The 17,073-nt window shown below is 45.0% G+C and overlaps 1 protein-coding gene across 5 annotated transcripts in view; it reads left to right on the forward strand.

Annotated features, from left to right (window-relative positions):
* Positions 1–327: 327 nt before the first annotated feature.
* The window catches only part of YEATS2 (YEATS domain containing 2), a 74,462-nt gene continuing 57,716 nt past the window's right edge, over positions 328–17,073 (forward strand). For 2 of the 5 annotated variants that reach the window (XM_054039280.1, XM_054039285.1), the window contains exons 1-7: positions 328–437; positions 959–1,241; positions 2,769–2,886; positions 7,042–7,139; positions 7,243–7,335; positions 11,129–11,371; positions 16,352–16,467. In XM_054039280.1, the coding sequence (XP_053895255.1) occupies positions 2,787–2,886; positions 7,042–7,139; positions 7,243–7,335; positions 11,129–11,371; positions 16,352–16,467 (650 nt within the window). In that variant the 5' untranslated portion in view covers positions 328–437; positions 959–1,241; positions 2,769–2,786. The remainder of the gene's footprint in view (positions 438–958; positions 1,242–2,768; positions 2,887–7,041; positions 7,140–7,242; positions 7,336–11,128; positions 11,372–16,351; positions 16,468–17,073) is intronic. The other 3 variants (XM_054039282.1, XM_054039283.1, XM_054039284.1) reach the window with 3 other exon arrangements.

Here is a 17,073-nt window from a genome sequence, read left to right on the forward strand (position 1 = left end):
CCACGGCCACCCAGTGCCTGTCTGGGGGCTTTTCCTGACCCATTCCCGGGGTCTCCAGCTGAGCAACCCGAAGGTCACCCAGGAGCAGCGGCCCGCTGGAGAACTCCTGGCTGCGGCCCAGACCCCAGCGGGTCAGGGGAGAGCTGGGGCCGGGCTCGACCTGCCCTAAGCCACAGGCGGGCTGGGGCTGGGGCTGGTAGCGGCTCAGCTACGCCCGGCCCAGGCGCCACGGCTCCCATTGGAGCCCCGCGGAGGCCGCCCCGCCCCTTCGCCGCCGTCCGCCTGCGCGGCTCCCGCCCCTCGCAGTGACGGGCAGCCGGAGCCGAGCCGAGCAGGTCGCTGGGCCGATGGCGGCGCTCGCTGCGGCGGCTGCTGCACAGGGCGGCCGGGGGCCGCGCTGAGCGCTCGGGGCCGGGCGGGGCGAGCAGCGGACCCCGGTAGGCGGCGAGGCTGCGGCGCGGGGCTGGGGTAGCACGGCGAGGGGACAATGCGGGGGCGGCCGCATGGCTCGGGGGCAGCAGGCGGGGCCTGCCCGGCGCCCTGGCCCCCGTGCAGGCTCTGCAGGGGCAATAGCCCCCGGGCCGCTGTCCTGCACCAGGGGGCGCCCCGGCTCCCGCCCCTTCTTGCCCTGGGGCTGCGGCTGTGCCGCGCTAGCTCCCCCCTGAGTCTGGGTCGGACGCGGGTCGGGTCCCTGAACGGGCAGGGGGGTTGCGGTACGTGCAGCTGGGGGGGTGTGCGAGCCCCTGGGCACCCCATGCCGCCCCGCAGCCAGGAGACACAAAGGTGGCACGTTTGCCTCCTCAGCGGGCGACGTGAGTGGCGGGGGAGGGTCATACCCTGTTTGCAAGTAGCCATGTTCTCCCCAAATCCAGGGGTCCGGGTAACCTCGTGGGGCCCTCGCTCTTTCCACATAAAGATCACTTAAGCATTTTTTTCCCCTTTCTCACTTCAAATTCAGGTCTTGTCAACCCTGCAACCTCTAAAGGCACCTGGAAGACTAGTGGTAACACAAATCACAGTTGAAAGCTGAGGAATTGAAACAAAATAACTTTTATTCTGACTGTTTAAAACGGCTTTTGTTAATGTCCGTTTAACTGCGGCAACAAAGGGGACATCTGTTCGAGATTCAGCACTCCACTCCTTGAAAAAGGGCAGAGAGTTTAAAATCAACATTGGACACCTCCCACACGTTCCCTAGCAAAGGCAGGGAAACCAGACTTTACATTCCTGATATCTCAAAGGTAAAAAATAAAAGCACATGCAAAATGTTTCTTAACTGTACCTGATTGTGAAAGGGCACTAATTTTAGACTTAGTTACAGCTGACACAAGCATACATGCTGTCCTATCATTTTTTCCTGTAGATTTAATTTCAGATTTCTAATGACTTGTTTACATGAGAAACTTTTCTAGTTATACAAGTATAACTCATCTTGTGAACTCTCTTATTCTGGAATAAGAATGGTTTTTTTGGGTTTAGTTTAGGCCCCATCCAAAGCAACATAAGTGAAACTGGAAAAAGGCATTCTCATTCTGGAATAAAAGTATCAAATTAGAGAGTTATACTTGTATATCTGAGGTGGCTTAAATTTGTCCCCCCCCTCCCCATAACTTTCCTAGCTTTTTCTGCTGGTGTTGCTCTCTTTTGATCTCTGTTGCTTATTTGGACCTCAGCAGATTCACAATTATGTTTGCCCAGTTTGTTGATACCAAAGAATGAATCAATTTGTGTTGAACAAATTACTGTATAATAATTAAGTGATAAAGAAAGGGGATGACAACTGACATACTGATGAGAATCCTAGCTTTACTAGAATTGGGTATTAATCAGTTAATCCAGACAAATTTGGATCTTCTCTAAACACTGAAGAAGGAGACACTCCAGTGATAAGGAATTGGATGATTCAGAGGACTAGAAACAGGATTTGGTGACTTCACTTTAGTTGGTAGCGAACATCCCTCACTAGCTTGTGGGAGAAAAGTTGGTGGTCTCAGATTACGTCTGACTGGGCAAATGTCCCTATTGCAAGTCCATGACAACTGACTTCTTTGTTAGCAGTCTTGGCAAAGGTGCCAAGAAAAAAACAGCATGGAAAGTGAGCTCCACTCTCACCTGTAAAGATTTTCCCTCCAGGTGAGGGATGAGCTATTTTACATTGTTGTAGCTGTTCAGTGGCAAGATAGATAACGTCCGCTTTCTGGCCTGCCATCTCAGTATATAATTTACTTTTAAAAGGTATTACTGCCTGTGTTTATAGAGAGAAACAAATCTGGAGCTGCACTTTTGGATTGTATAGTAGTGCGTAACAAAATTGGAACGGGAACGATGCAGAGTTTTGGGACCAGCTGAGCAGTTTGATAAATCACAACTAGGAGCAATAAGGGAAACAGCCATTCAAAACATAGCCTTTCCTCTCTTACTGTTTGTAGGGCAGACTTCCCCTATTAAATCATGTATCAGGGGGTAGCCGTGTTAGTCTGTATCTACAAAAACAACAAAGAGTCTGGTGGCACCTTAAAGACTAACAGATTTATTTGGGTATAAGCTTTCGTGAGTAAAAACCTCACTTCTTCAGATGCATAGAGTGAAAGCCCTTTCACTCTATGCATCTGAAGAAGTGAGGTTTTTACTCACGAAAGCTTATGCCCAAATAAATCTGTTAGTCTTTAAGGTGCCACCAGACTCTTTGTTGTTCCTATTAAATCATGTGGCTTTAGAGGCCTGAAGTCAGTTCGAGTGTCAATGGGATTCTTTTTTTCTCCTCTCAGCGAAGCAGTCCAACTACCATGTCTGGAATCAAGAGAGTGATTGAGGAGAAGGACCCGGACTATGAGGAGATTTCAGTCACACATCCAAATAAACGTCACAAAGCAGCAGAACAGTCAGGTAGGAACTGTCTGTCATAGAATCTTATGGAAGATAAAACTCTCCATATACTGTACCCTATGGAAAACTGCAGGAATTGAGCTCTATTAACTGAGCAGACGAACTAGCATTACATTAGAGTTATAGTGACTACAGATGATAAGGAAGTAAGTAATGAATGCACAGAATCTGGGAGAATTCTTCTGTCGGCTTAGTGCTATCTGTACTGGGGCTTATGTCGGCGTTGCTACATCTCTGAGGGGTGTATATTTTTTTTGCACCACTGAGTGAGGTAGCTAGATTGACCTAAGTTTTAGGTGTGGACCAGGCCTAAGTAAAGAAACAAGGCAGTGCTGACAGACAATGCATAAGCTCACAGGATGCAATTGGGTAGCAAACCATAGCTGGGAAGAGAAGGTTGTTGCCAATGTTTAGAGGTCTGACTCTTGCAGAAGAGGAGACAAATGATCATAATTTTGGGCAGATGAAGCCAATGAAGTGAAACTTGGAGAAGCAGAGTAGGGGAGAGAGACTTGGGAGAAAGAGGCAGACAGGGAAGGAAGGTAAAATTGATGGAGGAAAGCTGGATGGATGGAAGAATACAGTGGAGAGTAGAGAGGAAGCAACAGGGTGAATGGGTTTTCATTCAGCACAATGGAAAATGCTCAATTTGGGAACAATCCTATTGCCTGGCAGCTCTGGACAAGTTGAAGCGTTCTCTGGGCAGGTGAATGTCACATGTCACAGGATGTGGAGTGGGCTGAGCAGCATCGGGCATAGCAACTCTGAGCTGCTAGTGGGAGGGCAGGTGATCAGAAGGGATGAGTGGAAGTAGAGCAGAAGGAACAGAACTGTCTCTGGGATAGGAACAGAACTGTCTCTGGGATATGAGGAAGCTAAGGAGCTGGAGCAGAGCAACTGAGCTGCCGGGAGTGGGGGAAGATGTTGACAGCTATATAAGTAATGCCTTGGAGGTGAGACTAGGGGGAAGTGCACTACTGGGCATGCCTGAGGCAGAGATTTAGTTTGAATGTACTTGTCAGGTCTGGTCTACTTTGTTAAACTGGTGCAAACCCCTGTGTAAACAATCTCCTAAATCTATTTAAGCCTGGCTTATATTGAGTTTTAGCTTAATTTGGTAAGCAATCAGTGTCAGTTGAAGTCAGTTTAGGAATGTTTGTGTGCCCTGGGTTAACTAAGTTGGGTTTTAAATGGATTTACATTAAACTAGTGCAGCTTTGAATGTAGACAAAGTTTGAATGTTCTGATCCGAAGTTTGGGTGAGTGGGAGGAGGAGAGATTGATCTGGACTTTCAGCTACTGTCAGTTAACTTGAACCCAGTTACTTTTCCCGAAAAGGTAGTTTAATTTTCCAGCCAGGCAAGAGTGCCATGTTCCGTTTGTAACATATTGCAGAAACTGAGTTGTGGGCTGATGTAGCTTGAGTTAAGGGCACCCGTAAGGAGATCACAACAGCCCAATTTGTGGGCACCGTATTTCCTTGATGGACTCAATCGCCATTGTGGCTGAAGTCTCTAACTTTCAGTTTCAAGGAGAGTAACTCTTAGTATTTGAGGCTTTGCAAAAATTAGATGATGCCATGCTGGGACTTGCATTAATGAAAGACTACACTGCCCTTTATATCCAAAGTTAAATTACTTTGACATGGATGTCTTACTGTGATACCAAGCATCTGATGCCATACTAGAGATTAAGGTGTTTGAGTGGGTCTCTGGCTTCACAGTGAACTATTGTTCTAATTGATCATTGGGCAGTAGTGAGTAAAACTCCACCTGTTTCTTATTGTGAAACATGTCCGTTAAATTGCAGTTCAATCAGTTCCATTTGCAGAGAGGCAGGGATATTATCCACATTAGCAACAAAAGGATTTTCAAATAGTCGAACATCACTTGTGTGTGACTTGAATTCAGAAAATCTGGCCTCAAAATTCTCATCCAGGAGGTCCAGTAATTTTACCATTTGGGCATACGGAACCGGAACACTAATGTTTTCACCGCGACTAAATTTTTCACAGGAAGGAAAGTGAGATAGTGTTCCTCTCTCCGAGTGTTGTCACAAGAGTTTTGGTTTTGCTTGAAAGGCTTTCACATCTGAGTATAATGGGAAACAAGCCTTTTTTTACCTTGCAATTTCAAATTGAGAATTCAAATGGCTTGTTAAATCTTTTAGAGTTGCCAAATCCCACAGCTACACTGGATCTGAGAGTTCAGATACATTTTTAGACTTTTCATTCCTGAAAATACTGATTTCATTCTGCAAGGTGAAGAAAAGTTTGAGCACATTTCCATGATTAAGCCAATGTACCTCACTGTAGTACATGACATCCTCATATTCTGAATCAGTTTTCTTCAGGAATGTTTGAAATGAGCAGTGATTCAACCCAGGTGCTCTAATCGAGTTTACAATGGCCACCATGGTTGTCATTCATTTTCCAAATTCAGAAGTTTTCCACACAGAGCATCATGGTGAATAATACAATGCAACACCATTGTCCTTTCAGTGTTGCACTAATCACCAGCCTTATACACCAGACCAATCAGTCCAATCTTGTGGCTTACCATGTTCTTAGTGCTGTCCATTGTTGTTGCGGCAAGTTGATTCCAAGACAGACCAAGTTCCTTAATAGTATGGGCAAATCTCCAAAACGAGTCTTCACCAGTAGTTTTTCCATGAAGTGTCTGGAGCGCCGCAGACTCCTCAGTGACTTGAAATGCCTTGTCTATTCCACAAATGAAAATTAGCACCGTCAGTAATGTCATTGCTTTCATCCAAAGCCATTGAAAAAAATCTCACAATTTTGGATTTTCTCACAGATTTGTTCTTTTAAATCTTCACCAATATCTTCTATTCTTCAAGTAAAAATCTGGCGAGACGGACTTGCCGCTTCAATAAGGTTCCTTTTGTCAGGACACATTTCCTCCATAACCAGATTCATACAATTTTTTATGAACTCCCTGTCAGAAAAAGATTTACATTTAGTGCCCAGTAAATGCACAATATGGTAGCTTGCCTTCACTGCTGATGCATTTTCTTCTTCTTGTATTCTTAGCATTTGCTGTAAACTTCCAATCTCTTTTTTCAAAGACATGATCTTTGCAGTTTGTGGTGCATCAGACTTTTCCCTGTGTTTTGTGTCGTAGTGTCTCTTGATGTTATATTCCTTCCACACGGCGACTGTTTGTTTATAAATGAGACATAATAATTTGCGTTGTTGAGGACAAAAAAGAATTGATCGGTCCACTTACCTTGAAAAACATGACGTTCAACGTTCACTTTCCGTTTTTTTTGTTGGAGGCATTTTCACTCATCATCTGCATTTACCTGCCAATCAAAAGTATTGCATCTGTGGCAGACTACAGCTAATCTGTGCATATCTGAAAGTGTCTTCCTGAATTTTTATAGCAACAATCACTAAAGAAGTATATGTTTAAGTGGTCTGGTTAGTCTACAGCTGAGCTGTGAATGCAGGGTGTTGTTATTTACAGGCTTGTTCTTATATGAAACATGACACTTTTTTTTTTATTAAACCCATTCTTTATTGCATTTTTTGATACTTCCTTGTGTAAACTAAAATGATATATACATGACAAGAAATGCTAATAAATCAGCCGTTAATATATTCTGTTGAAGCAGGCCATGGGCCTTATGAAATGTTCTGGTGGGCCGAAGGTTGGTCACCCCTGCTGTTTATCATAGTAGGATACAGCCTTCCCTTTCCCATCTATAGACTTCTTTTTTGGTGTGTGTGTGGTTCTGCCCCCTCATCCTCTCTGTATTGTGTTTGCATATTGATGCATATGTTTGTTGTATTCTAATGGCTATGTTGCAGTGTGGGTGGCATTTTGTTCTCTTTTAATATTTACTTCTTTTCAGATCTAATAGTAAACAATGTCTCATGACTGGTCTCCCACCTCAGTGCTTACAAGAATTAAAAAAAAAAACCTTGTAAAAACCAATTTATAGACCTATTTTAAGAGAAATTATGTTCTGGTGCAGACCAGAAATAAAAACAAATTGGCACTCAGTGCTAGAGATCCCTTCCATTGTGTTGTGCTCAGTTACCGTAACCTTTATTTTTCCTTCTTTAACATTTCTTTTCACGTAGAACCTCTAGGATTGAACTACCCTTTTATTTTAATGTGCTTTTTTGAACAGCTCGAGATGCTGCTGTACAGAAGATTGAGACAATTATTAAAGAGCAGTTTGCTGTTGAAATGAAGAATAAGGAACATGAGATTGAAGTCATAGATCAGGTATAAAGGTCTCTCTTAAAAAGAGAGAAGTTAGAGGATCAGGAAGTATTGAAAAGTGCTGCAATTGCAGTACTTTATAATACAGTTTCTCTTCTTTTTATAGCGCCTGCTTGAGGCAAGGAGGATGATGGATAAGCTTCGTGCCTGCATTGTGGCTAACTATTATGCTTCTGCTGGTCTCCTTAAAGTTGGAGAGGTAAAAATTTATTTTTGGAACAATAAGACTGGAGAATATTTAGACTGCATAGTTTAGCCGCTGTGTAGCTTTCCTGTTTTGCTTTTGTGGTACAGTCGTAAATGCTTGAAAGCTGAACTGCAAAACAAACGTGGTAACTGAATTGCACACAACTTGTGCTGCCACAAAACGGGCTGCAGGGGCATTCAGCACAGACAGATTTTAACTAGGTCGTTAAATTCTTTCATTCCAGAAACACTGTTGCCTCCTCTCCCTAAAAACCCATCACCACGCTTGTTTTATTTTCTGAAATGTAATGTCTTTTCTACAGTGCTCATCACCACTGTATTAGTACACAGGACTTCGCAACGATTAATGAATTTATCTGTGCAGTACTCTTTAGAGCAGGACCGTATTATCCCATTTTACAGAAGAGAACTGAGGTAGAAGAGGGATTAATGGTTTATCCAAGGTCACACAGGGAATCTGGGAGACTTGGGAGCAGAAATCCAGATCTCCTGAGTCCCAGTCAGTGCCTTAACTTCAAAACCATCCTTCCTTTCACACATGGGGCCCACTGTATTTATGACTTCACAGAATAATACCTGCAGTGAACCAGGGAGTAATAAATGGGAGAAAATGAATTTAGAAACAGCTTGTTAAAACCCATGCTATGTGCCCCTATGGTCTAGCAAGTTGGAGTGTCAGGACATGTGCCTGGGTTTAACTCAGGTTTTGTTTTTGACTTGCAGTTCACCTTTAAATTGCTAATATTTTGATCTGAGTTCTAATAAAGAATGGAACTGCTGTGTCAAACTTCAGGCATGTGGATGGAAACTATGGGTTTGCCTTACCTGCCTAGAGAATACCCAGATGCATGGTTCTACTCAGCAGGGGTTTCTTGTGTTACACTAGTATCCTATTAGCACTTTCACACGGCTTTTTAAAGTTTTCTTTTTAAAATCTAACTTGCTTTTTGCCTCTTCAAACACATGTTGGTCAACTGGTATGGACAGAGAATTTGGTGGTGATGGGAGGAATGTTTTTTCTGGATTTCTGTGTTGACTATTCTTAATGACTGAGCCACTTCTGATCTTCAAGTGCTCCCTCTAGTACCACAGGAAGGCACATTAGCAAGGGGTTTGTACTGTCCCCCTCCTGCTTTCTGTATCTGCTCTATCAGTTTCTGTATCTGCTCTATCAGTTTCTGTATCTGCTCTATCAGATGGAGAGTTTTTCCCCCCAATTTATCTGAGAGTCTTACATGCTTCACACACATTACGTTCACTTCAAAAGTTGCTCTTATTCTTAAGAAATGTTCACAAAAGTACAGCTATTGTCCCTGTTTTTTTTTCTACAGCTTTTGAGTTTGTGCTGGGTGCTGAAGTTCGGGTACATTTCTGATTGAATTAGAGTTCTGTTCAACGGGTCTAATTTGCATGTTGGCTAGACCAAAGCTCCTTTAATTTTACAAGGCTGATAGATTTTTTTGCCATCCATGCAATGTTTTAAGTAAGAGTTAATACCAGTTTAGTTTTATCGGCAGCTACCATAGTTTCACTGTCATGTCTAGTAAAGTGTGTCAGTCTGTTGTAGTTTAATTCATTGTGTTCACTTTTTAAATAGCTATGAACTTCCAGCAAGTTGTGTTTACAAGATGCTTGATCTGCTGTAATTTAAAAAAAAACCCAGCTTTTCTGACCGTGTGAACTTACTGCAGTACAGATGGGTTTTGAAGTTTATAATTAAATATGGTTTCAGTTATTTACTTAACTTTTTTTCCTGAAAATTAGTATAATCTGTTTGCTTAGAGGAGAACAAACAAAACGGGTTTTTGGTTATTTGCTCTTTTGATGCACAGAGAAGGCCCAAAAGTTTTTTCATGGAATATTTTATGGGTAACTGGAGAAATAGTAGGATTATTACATCGCAAATACCAAGGAAGGTCAAAGCTCAGGATTCAGGAGGGGAAGAGATTGCCAGTCAGAGGCAATTTCTACACTAGCACTTTTGTCTGTGTAACTTAGTTGCTCAGAGGAGTGAATAAAACACCCTTCGGAGCGACATAAGTTACACTGACGGAAGCACCAGTATGGACAGTCCTCTGTCCACACTGATAACTTGGCAGGAGTTATCTCTGCCACCGACATAGCTACAGACGCTCTTTGGAGGCGGTTTAATTGTGTCGACGGAAGAGATCTCACCCATCGGCATACACCGGCTACACAAACGCTCTTACAGCTATACCGATGCAGCTGTACTGCTGTGTCGCTGTAAACTCGCTAGTGTAGACATGGCCAGACTGTCTAAAAAGTTTGTTTTAATTAGTGAGTATTTGAGGGAAGTGATTATTCCCTTCTATTCGGCACTGGTGAGGCTACATTTGGAGTTTTGCGTCCAGTTTTGGTCCCCCCGCTACAGAAGGGATGTGGACAAATTGGAGAGAGAGTCCAGCAGAGGGCAACGAAAATGATTAGGGGGCTGGGGCACATGACTTATGAGGAGAGGCTGAGGGAACTGGGCTTGTTTAGTCTGCAGAAATGAAGAGCGAGGAGGCATTTGATAGCAGCCTTCAACTACCTGAAGGAGGGTTCCAAAGAGGATAGAGCTCGGCTGTTCTCAGTGGTGGCAGATGACAGAACAAGAAGCAATGGTCTCACGATGCAGTGGGGGAGATCTAGGTTGGATATTAGGAAACACTATTTCACTAAGAGGGTGGTGAAGCACTGGAATGGGTTACCTCGGCAGGTGGTGGAATCTCTGTCCTTAGAGGTTTTTAAGGCCCAGTTTGACAAACCCCTGGCTGGGATGATTTAGTTGGTGTTGGTCCTGCTTTGAGCAGGGGGTTGGACTAGATGACCTCCTGAGGTCTCTTCCAAACCTAATATTCTATGATTCTATTTAACGCAATTGCCTAACAAACAGTTGGGAGGAAAGAGCTTTATTAGCTATGGGATTTTTCGAAAACACTGGCCTTACGCACTGTTGAAAATCCTATCCCCCAAAGATTCAAAACCCCCACCTCTTCAGTTCAGGGCTGAGAAAGTTATTACTCCAGTTCTCTCTCTCTTCCAAGGAGACTTCCTTGATGAGGCAGATTTATATGCTTAAAGTTAAATGCAAGCAGGAAAAAAACCTAGGCTGCCTTTATACATAATAAAAAAGCCAAAAGAGGGGCATTAACCCATTGTTGTCCTTTGCAGGTCACCTATAAAGGGACTCTGTTAAGGAAGGTAGGTCTAAGATGAGATCTAGTATGCCTGGTTTGGTTTGCAGGCATGAGCAAGCATGTGACTCGTGACCCTCTGGTTACATTCTGTGAGCAGGCAGGGCACTGATGCATGCAGCTTGTCTTTTAGTCGTTTGCAGAATGCCAGTTGTATGAAAAATAGGAGTCTAATGCATTTAAATACCCTGCCTGACCACAGGAATTGAGCAGCATACACGGTGTGACCTTACCACCTGTGTTATGAGAAAGTACATGCCTGCAAGTCTAAAGAAGCCAGTCTTGGTTTAATGTCATCCTGCAAAGTAGTCTGGGTACGTTGCAGTGCTCAGTTCAGGGACCAGATAGATTTTTTTTTTTTTTTTTTTTTTTGGGACCAAGGCATCTGTAGTGTTGGAGAAAGTTATTTTGACCCTCTTTCCTTGAGCAGTAGTCAGTTTTTCAATATCTGTGGTGCATGCTTTACCTGTGATTAAATATTGGTTCTTTGTTTCTTTATGCTGATACTCTGCTCTTATTTTCTGGCCTAGGCCCAGTTTTATTTGAGCTGGAAAAAATAATGGATCTGCCTGGACTTTATTATTGCAGGGAGCCAAGACATGTGACTCTATGGTTTTTAATCATCCCTCAATCAAGAAGTTCTTGGAATCGCCATCCAGATCCTCATCTCCTGCTAATCATGGATCAGAAACACCATCTGCTAACCATTCAGAAAGTGACTCATTATCTCAGCACAATGACTTCCTCCTGGAGAAAGACAATGGCAATCTGGACATGGAAGAGCGATTGGCAAACAACCTGGATCAGAGACCAAGCAGGAATACCGGAAGGGTAACGTAAAGCTGTGAAAAGGGGGGTGGGCAGAAGGACAGAAGGTGTGTGTGGTCCCAGAAATTCCTTCCCAACTACCGGGGGGGGGGCCTGTGCCAGCGTCAGCAGAGGAGCAGAGTGAGGAGTATATTTTTCTCAACCCTGCTCTCTGGGAATATGTCTACATTGCAATAAAAACCCCTGGCTGGCTTGGGTCAGCTGACAGATTGGCAGACTGCAGGGCTATAAACTTGCAGTGTAGATGCTGGGACTGGAGCCTGGGTCTCGGTGCCCAGGCTTCTTCCCAAATGTCTATACTACAATTTTATAGCCCTGCAGCTCGAGCCCTCTGAGCCTGTGTCAGCTGACCCAAGCTCTGACACTCAGTAGGGAAGATTTTTTTATCATGGTGTAGACATACTCTGGGGGTCATTCCATGCCCCACCAGCAACTTGTTCTGTTGCCTTTAGCTGATTGTGCAGACTCACTGAGGTTAGGGCTTCACTGCAGAGTTAACTCCTCTCAAGTTAGTCTAGTTCCAGTGAGAGCGGCCTCGCTGCGAAATAATGCTTGAACTGCACAGTGATCGGATTGGCAGCTAATAAGTTAGACCAGCGGTTCTCAACCGGGGTACATGTGCCCCTGGGAGTACTCAAAAATCTTCCAGGGGGTACCCAACTTATCCAGATGGTGTTTCTCAACCTGGGGGTTACAGCCCCCACAGGGGTCGAGGGCTGAGTTTAAGGGAGGTCACAAGTGCAGGGCCAGCAATAGGGGGTGGCAAGCAGGTTATTGACCCACGAGACCCCAGGGTTGCATGCCAGAGAGGGCCCCGTGAAGCTAAGTCACATGCTTCAGCCCCGCTGCCTGGGTTCAGACTTCAGACAAGGTTCACAAGTGAAAAACAGGCTCAAGTATCACATTGAAATGTAAGTACAATATTCATATTCCAAATCAATTTATTTTATAATTATGTGGTAAAAACAGGAAAGTCAGCAATTTTTCAGTAATAGTGTGGCTGTGACGCTTTTGTATTTTTATGTCTGATTTTTATAAGCAAATAGTTTTTAATTGAGGTGAAACTTGGGGTATGCAAGACAAATCAGCCTCAGTACAGTACAGTAGTCTGGAAAGGTTGAGAACTACTGAGTTAGGCTACAGATCCAGTTAGCACATGTTCTCTAAGGCAGGGGTTTGCAACCTTTTTCTTTCTGATACCCCCCCCACATCATGCTATAAAAACTCCAGAGCCCAGCGGGAAACGGGGGGGCTCTGGGCCGGGGTGGGGAGGAGCTCAGGCATAGGTCTAGTTTAACTTTTATTTTGGGTGGGCACAGACCAGCGGGGATCAAGCCAGTTCCGCATGGCAGGGTATGTGGAGAGAGCACCGCCTCCACCCCCGACTCACTTCAGCAGGCCACCTACCAGTCTTGGTTGGGGGTGGGGCTGCAACCAAAATTTATAACTCAAAGGTGGGGGGGCTCAGCTCAAAAAGTTTGAAAACAGCTCAGGTGCAGGGAGAGGGGTACCTAAGGGCGGTGTGCAGACACGGGTAGCTCAGGGAGTAGGGAGGGGATAGCTAGGGGCTGTATGCGGGCAGGGGGATAGCTCAGGGGGCAGGGAGAGGAGTCAGCCAGTATGATTTAAAAGCACCATCACACTCAAGCTAGAAGGTTTGTTTGTGAACGGAACTCAAGTTAGTGGCAACACTTGAGTTAACTGTGCAGTGAAGACAACCCCTGAGAGGGAGGGGGAAGTTTGTGGCTCCCAGCAGTGTTGTATCCAAATGAGCATCCAAGTTGTCTTGCCAGTCGGTGGCTTTCTGTTGGCACATTGCCCGGACCCTCATTGTTTTGGTTGTGTCTGTCAGTGGTGCAGCTGCCTGGCTGCTAGTTGCTATGAGAATTGCATCACTTACAACAACTCTGAAGACTTCATCTACTGTATCTGAGTTTTGGTCTGCTCAGCACCCCTTCAGATAATATGATACTAACTGGCAGGGGGTCTTCATTGATTAAATCATCCTGAAGGTGTTAAAGCAAAATCATCTCCTTCTCTCAGGAAGGGAGGGAAGGGGGAAAAAGCTCCCTTTCCTATAACAAGCACCAATTGTTCCCCTGTTTTCAATGTGGTCAGTTGTCAGCTCATTTCCTTCAGAGGAATAGAAACAAATTAATTCCCTTGCTTCTGGGGTTGCAAGTTAACAAATTAACTCTTCTCTGAACAGTAGCAAACGGTCCCTTCTCCTCCAGAGAAACAGATTCCTCGTAAGCAGCCCCAGTTAACAACCCTGCACAGTAGAAAGGGGAATCTTCTTGTCTGTACCCAGCTGCTCCTCTAGGAAGTCATAATTAGCCTAACTAGCCATCCATTTCCTTTCTGGCTGCAGCCAGAATGCTGCCAGCAGGGTGGGATCTGTTTTTTTCCCCCACTGTTCCCAGGAAAATGTTCAACTCTTTTATAAATTCCTGGACTTAAGCTTATGAAGAATCAATAACATCTTTTCACCTGAGGATCTCGCAGCCCTTTTTCAGATAAGAACTAAGACTTACATCATACCTGCGAAGCAGGCAGTACTTATTACTGCACCCATTTTACAGAAGGGAGTTCTCAGACTTGCTCAGTGCCTCACAATGAATTGGTTGCATAGCTGGAAAAGAAACTTAGGAGTCTTGATTCCTGGTATTCCCCTCTCCCACTCCCCGGCCCTAACCACTGCACAGCATTGCCTAAACCAAGGCATGATGGTTTAATAACATATAGACTAATAGAAATGATCCAGATCTGCCAGAAGAGTCCTGTAAAGAGTCTCTCCATTTCCACCAGGAAAAAAATCAGAGCCATGTAGTTACTATTATAGCAGAATCTCATTAATCCATACCAGTGATGGGTTGACCCATTGAAGATAATTGAATTCTGCAGTTTGGCAAGTAGCAGTAATCAATGATGGAGATAACTGATTCTGTATCGCACATGAAGTTGAATAATGCCCAGTGGAATGGAGTAGTATGCTGAGCATGCAGGGAGGCAGACCAGCACCACCAGTCAAGTAGCAGGGCCCCAGCCCTGTTTTGGAGAGTTACTGACTGCCAGAGAGTAGCCAGATGGTGACTGAGTGCCCCCCAATTAGGCTGCAGTAAGCCACTTACTTTCCATGACAGGATCTCTGGGATCACTGGTCTGTTCTCCAGTGTAAACAGCACAGAATCCATTTTTATTGCAGACATGTGGTTTGTCAGATTACTGAAGACCCTACCACAGCGGTTCTCAACAGGGGAGCCCGTGAGCCCTTTCAATGGGGCTGTGGGGCCCTGTGGCTAAAACCTAGAGTCAGATCTCCAGCACGTCATGCAGGGCTGAAGCCAGGAGCAGCGGGGCTGGAACCTCGGTGCTCCCCACAGAGCAGAAGCTCTGAGCCCAGAGTTGGGAGGTGGTGGTGGGGGGTGTTTCCTCCCCCTCCCCCGCCAAAAAAAGAAAAACACTGCAAGAGCAGGGCAGCTCCACCCCCCCGCACACACACACACAATACCCCCCTCCACCTCCTTCTCTCTCTGCCCCCTGGCCAGGTCGGAGGCAGGAAGCCAGAGCTGGGCAGTGTGGGATAGCTGCTGCTCTGGCTGGGTTGCCATGGAGCAGGCAGCTGCGGCATTCCCTTGTCTCCTGTTACTGCTGGTGCAGGGGGTTGAAGCTGTTCCTCAGCTCCCAGCCCCCCTTTGCTCACGCAGCCAGTAAGAGTCACAGGCGTGGAGGACCTGTGGTTGGCAGAGCCCTCGGGGAGCAGGGACCACAAGAGAGCCCTCTCGGCACACAGCCCCTAGCTACTCCCCTGCACCCTGAGCTACCCCCCTGCCCACACACAGCATCTGGCTACCCCTCTCCCTGCACCCTGAACTGTTTTCAAACTTTTTGTAACTGAGTCCCCCACCTTTGAGTTATAAATTTTGGTTGTGCTTCCCTATTCCCTGCTCTCTCCCCCCAAAAAACCCAGAGTGGTAGGTGGCCTGAGGTGAGTCAGGGGGTGGAAGTGGCACTCTCTCCACGTACCCTGTCATGCGGCGCTTGCTCGATCCCTGCTGGCCCGTGCCCACCCAAAATAAAAGTCAAACTACACCTATGCCTGAGCTCCCCACCCTGGCCCAGAGCCCCAAGTTCCCCCTCCCCTGCTGGACCCTGGAGTTTTTATAGCATATTGTGAGAGGCCTCAGAAAGAAAAAGGTTGAGAACCCCTGCCCTACCATATTCTCAGGGCAACATTTTCAGCCAGTCAGAGCCCAGAAAAGTATCTCTAGTCCCTTTGCAAATGACACCGAAGCACATACTGGTCCTGGACCTGATTACAATCTTACCTTCTCTTGTAGATTTGTCCTTCAGTTAATAAAAGATTGGTACAAGATCACTTGGGTTGTTTATGTTATACCTGATGATTGCTGCATATTGACTGGCTTTATCTGGATGTTGGTACTCTGTTGTTATTGACCATCATTCTAAGTGGGGTGGGGCCAAATTCTTCCACCAGACATATATCTGGCACGTCCATTGAAGTAATTGTAGGCCCCGGGGGGGGGGGGGGGGGCAGTATTTGGTTCTAGGGATCAGGGCTAAGATTTTAAAAAACAGCTAGTGATTTTTGGATGCCCAAGTTGAAACTCCTGAAAGGGGTTTGATTTTCAGACACCAGGTGCTCAGCACTTTCTGAAAATAAAGTATCTTTAAGGTATCTTGAGGTGGCCATCCAAATTAATTAATTGCTATTATAAAATATTGGCCCAGACCAATTGTGTATGTCAGATAACTGGACCCTGGCTTTGCCATATAGTGTTTATTTGCTGTATACATACATTACTTGAAAATGGGCAGTTAGCAATTTGAGTGTGTCTGTTTTAGAATGTTTTTTTATTGGTCTTTCATTTTAATTGTGTGGGTTTCTTTTTAAACATCAGCTTACTTTCTAGTACCAAGTCTGTGTTTGCAAAGTTGATTTTTGTTTTTTTCGCCCTTCAGGACACTTCTGGTGTTACAAGCTCTCATAAAACAGGCCAGCGAAAGGCAGGTCTGTTAAATGATGAAACTTCACGGCTTTATGTGAAGAAAACAATCGTGGTTGGCAACGTCTCCAAGTTAGTATCGAAGGTCTTACTAATTGTCTTAGTTGTTAGCCATTGAGTTGAATTGTGGATTAAAATTAGGAAGCAGCTAAAATTGAGGCACACTCCAAATGATAGCTATACCAGCACTCCTAGTCCAGTCCCTCCTTATTGGCAGTGGGATGTGAGCAATAGCAGTTGTGGGACCCAGGGCTAGTGCTTGTCGTAATAACAGTTGTGGAGTTTGATTCTGCACTTGCTTCAAAACTAAGTTTTTAGAAATTATTTTGACACATTCAGTTCTTCCAGCCCCACCACCTGCAGCACTAGGCCTGGATCCTGCAATAGGATCTGCCTGGGAAGCCCCTGAGTCCCCACAGGCTCCAGTTGCAGGATCAGAACCCTGCTTTGGTGAAGGTAGGAGTCAGTATTTGATGGGATGTGGTTCAATGAAGCCAGGATAGAGCTGGACTAAGACAGTAGCACTGAGCTACTACGTGATTCCCACCATGATAAGAGATGCAGGCTTAGTTAGTACCATAGTGCTGTATGGTAATTTTTGGAAATGTCATTGAATTAAGGTGAAGACAAATTAAGGAAATGTAATTTCATGATTTTTGTGTCAGATTGAGCATCATT

Source organism: Malaclemys terrapin, chromosome 9 (genome assembly GCF_027887155.1).
Source record: "Malaclemys terrapin pileata isolate rMalTer1 chromosome 9, rMalTer1.hap1, whole genome shotgun sequence".
Taxonomy (NCBI): Eukaryota; Metazoa; Chordata; order Testudines; family Emydidae; genus Malaclemys; species Malaclemys terrapin.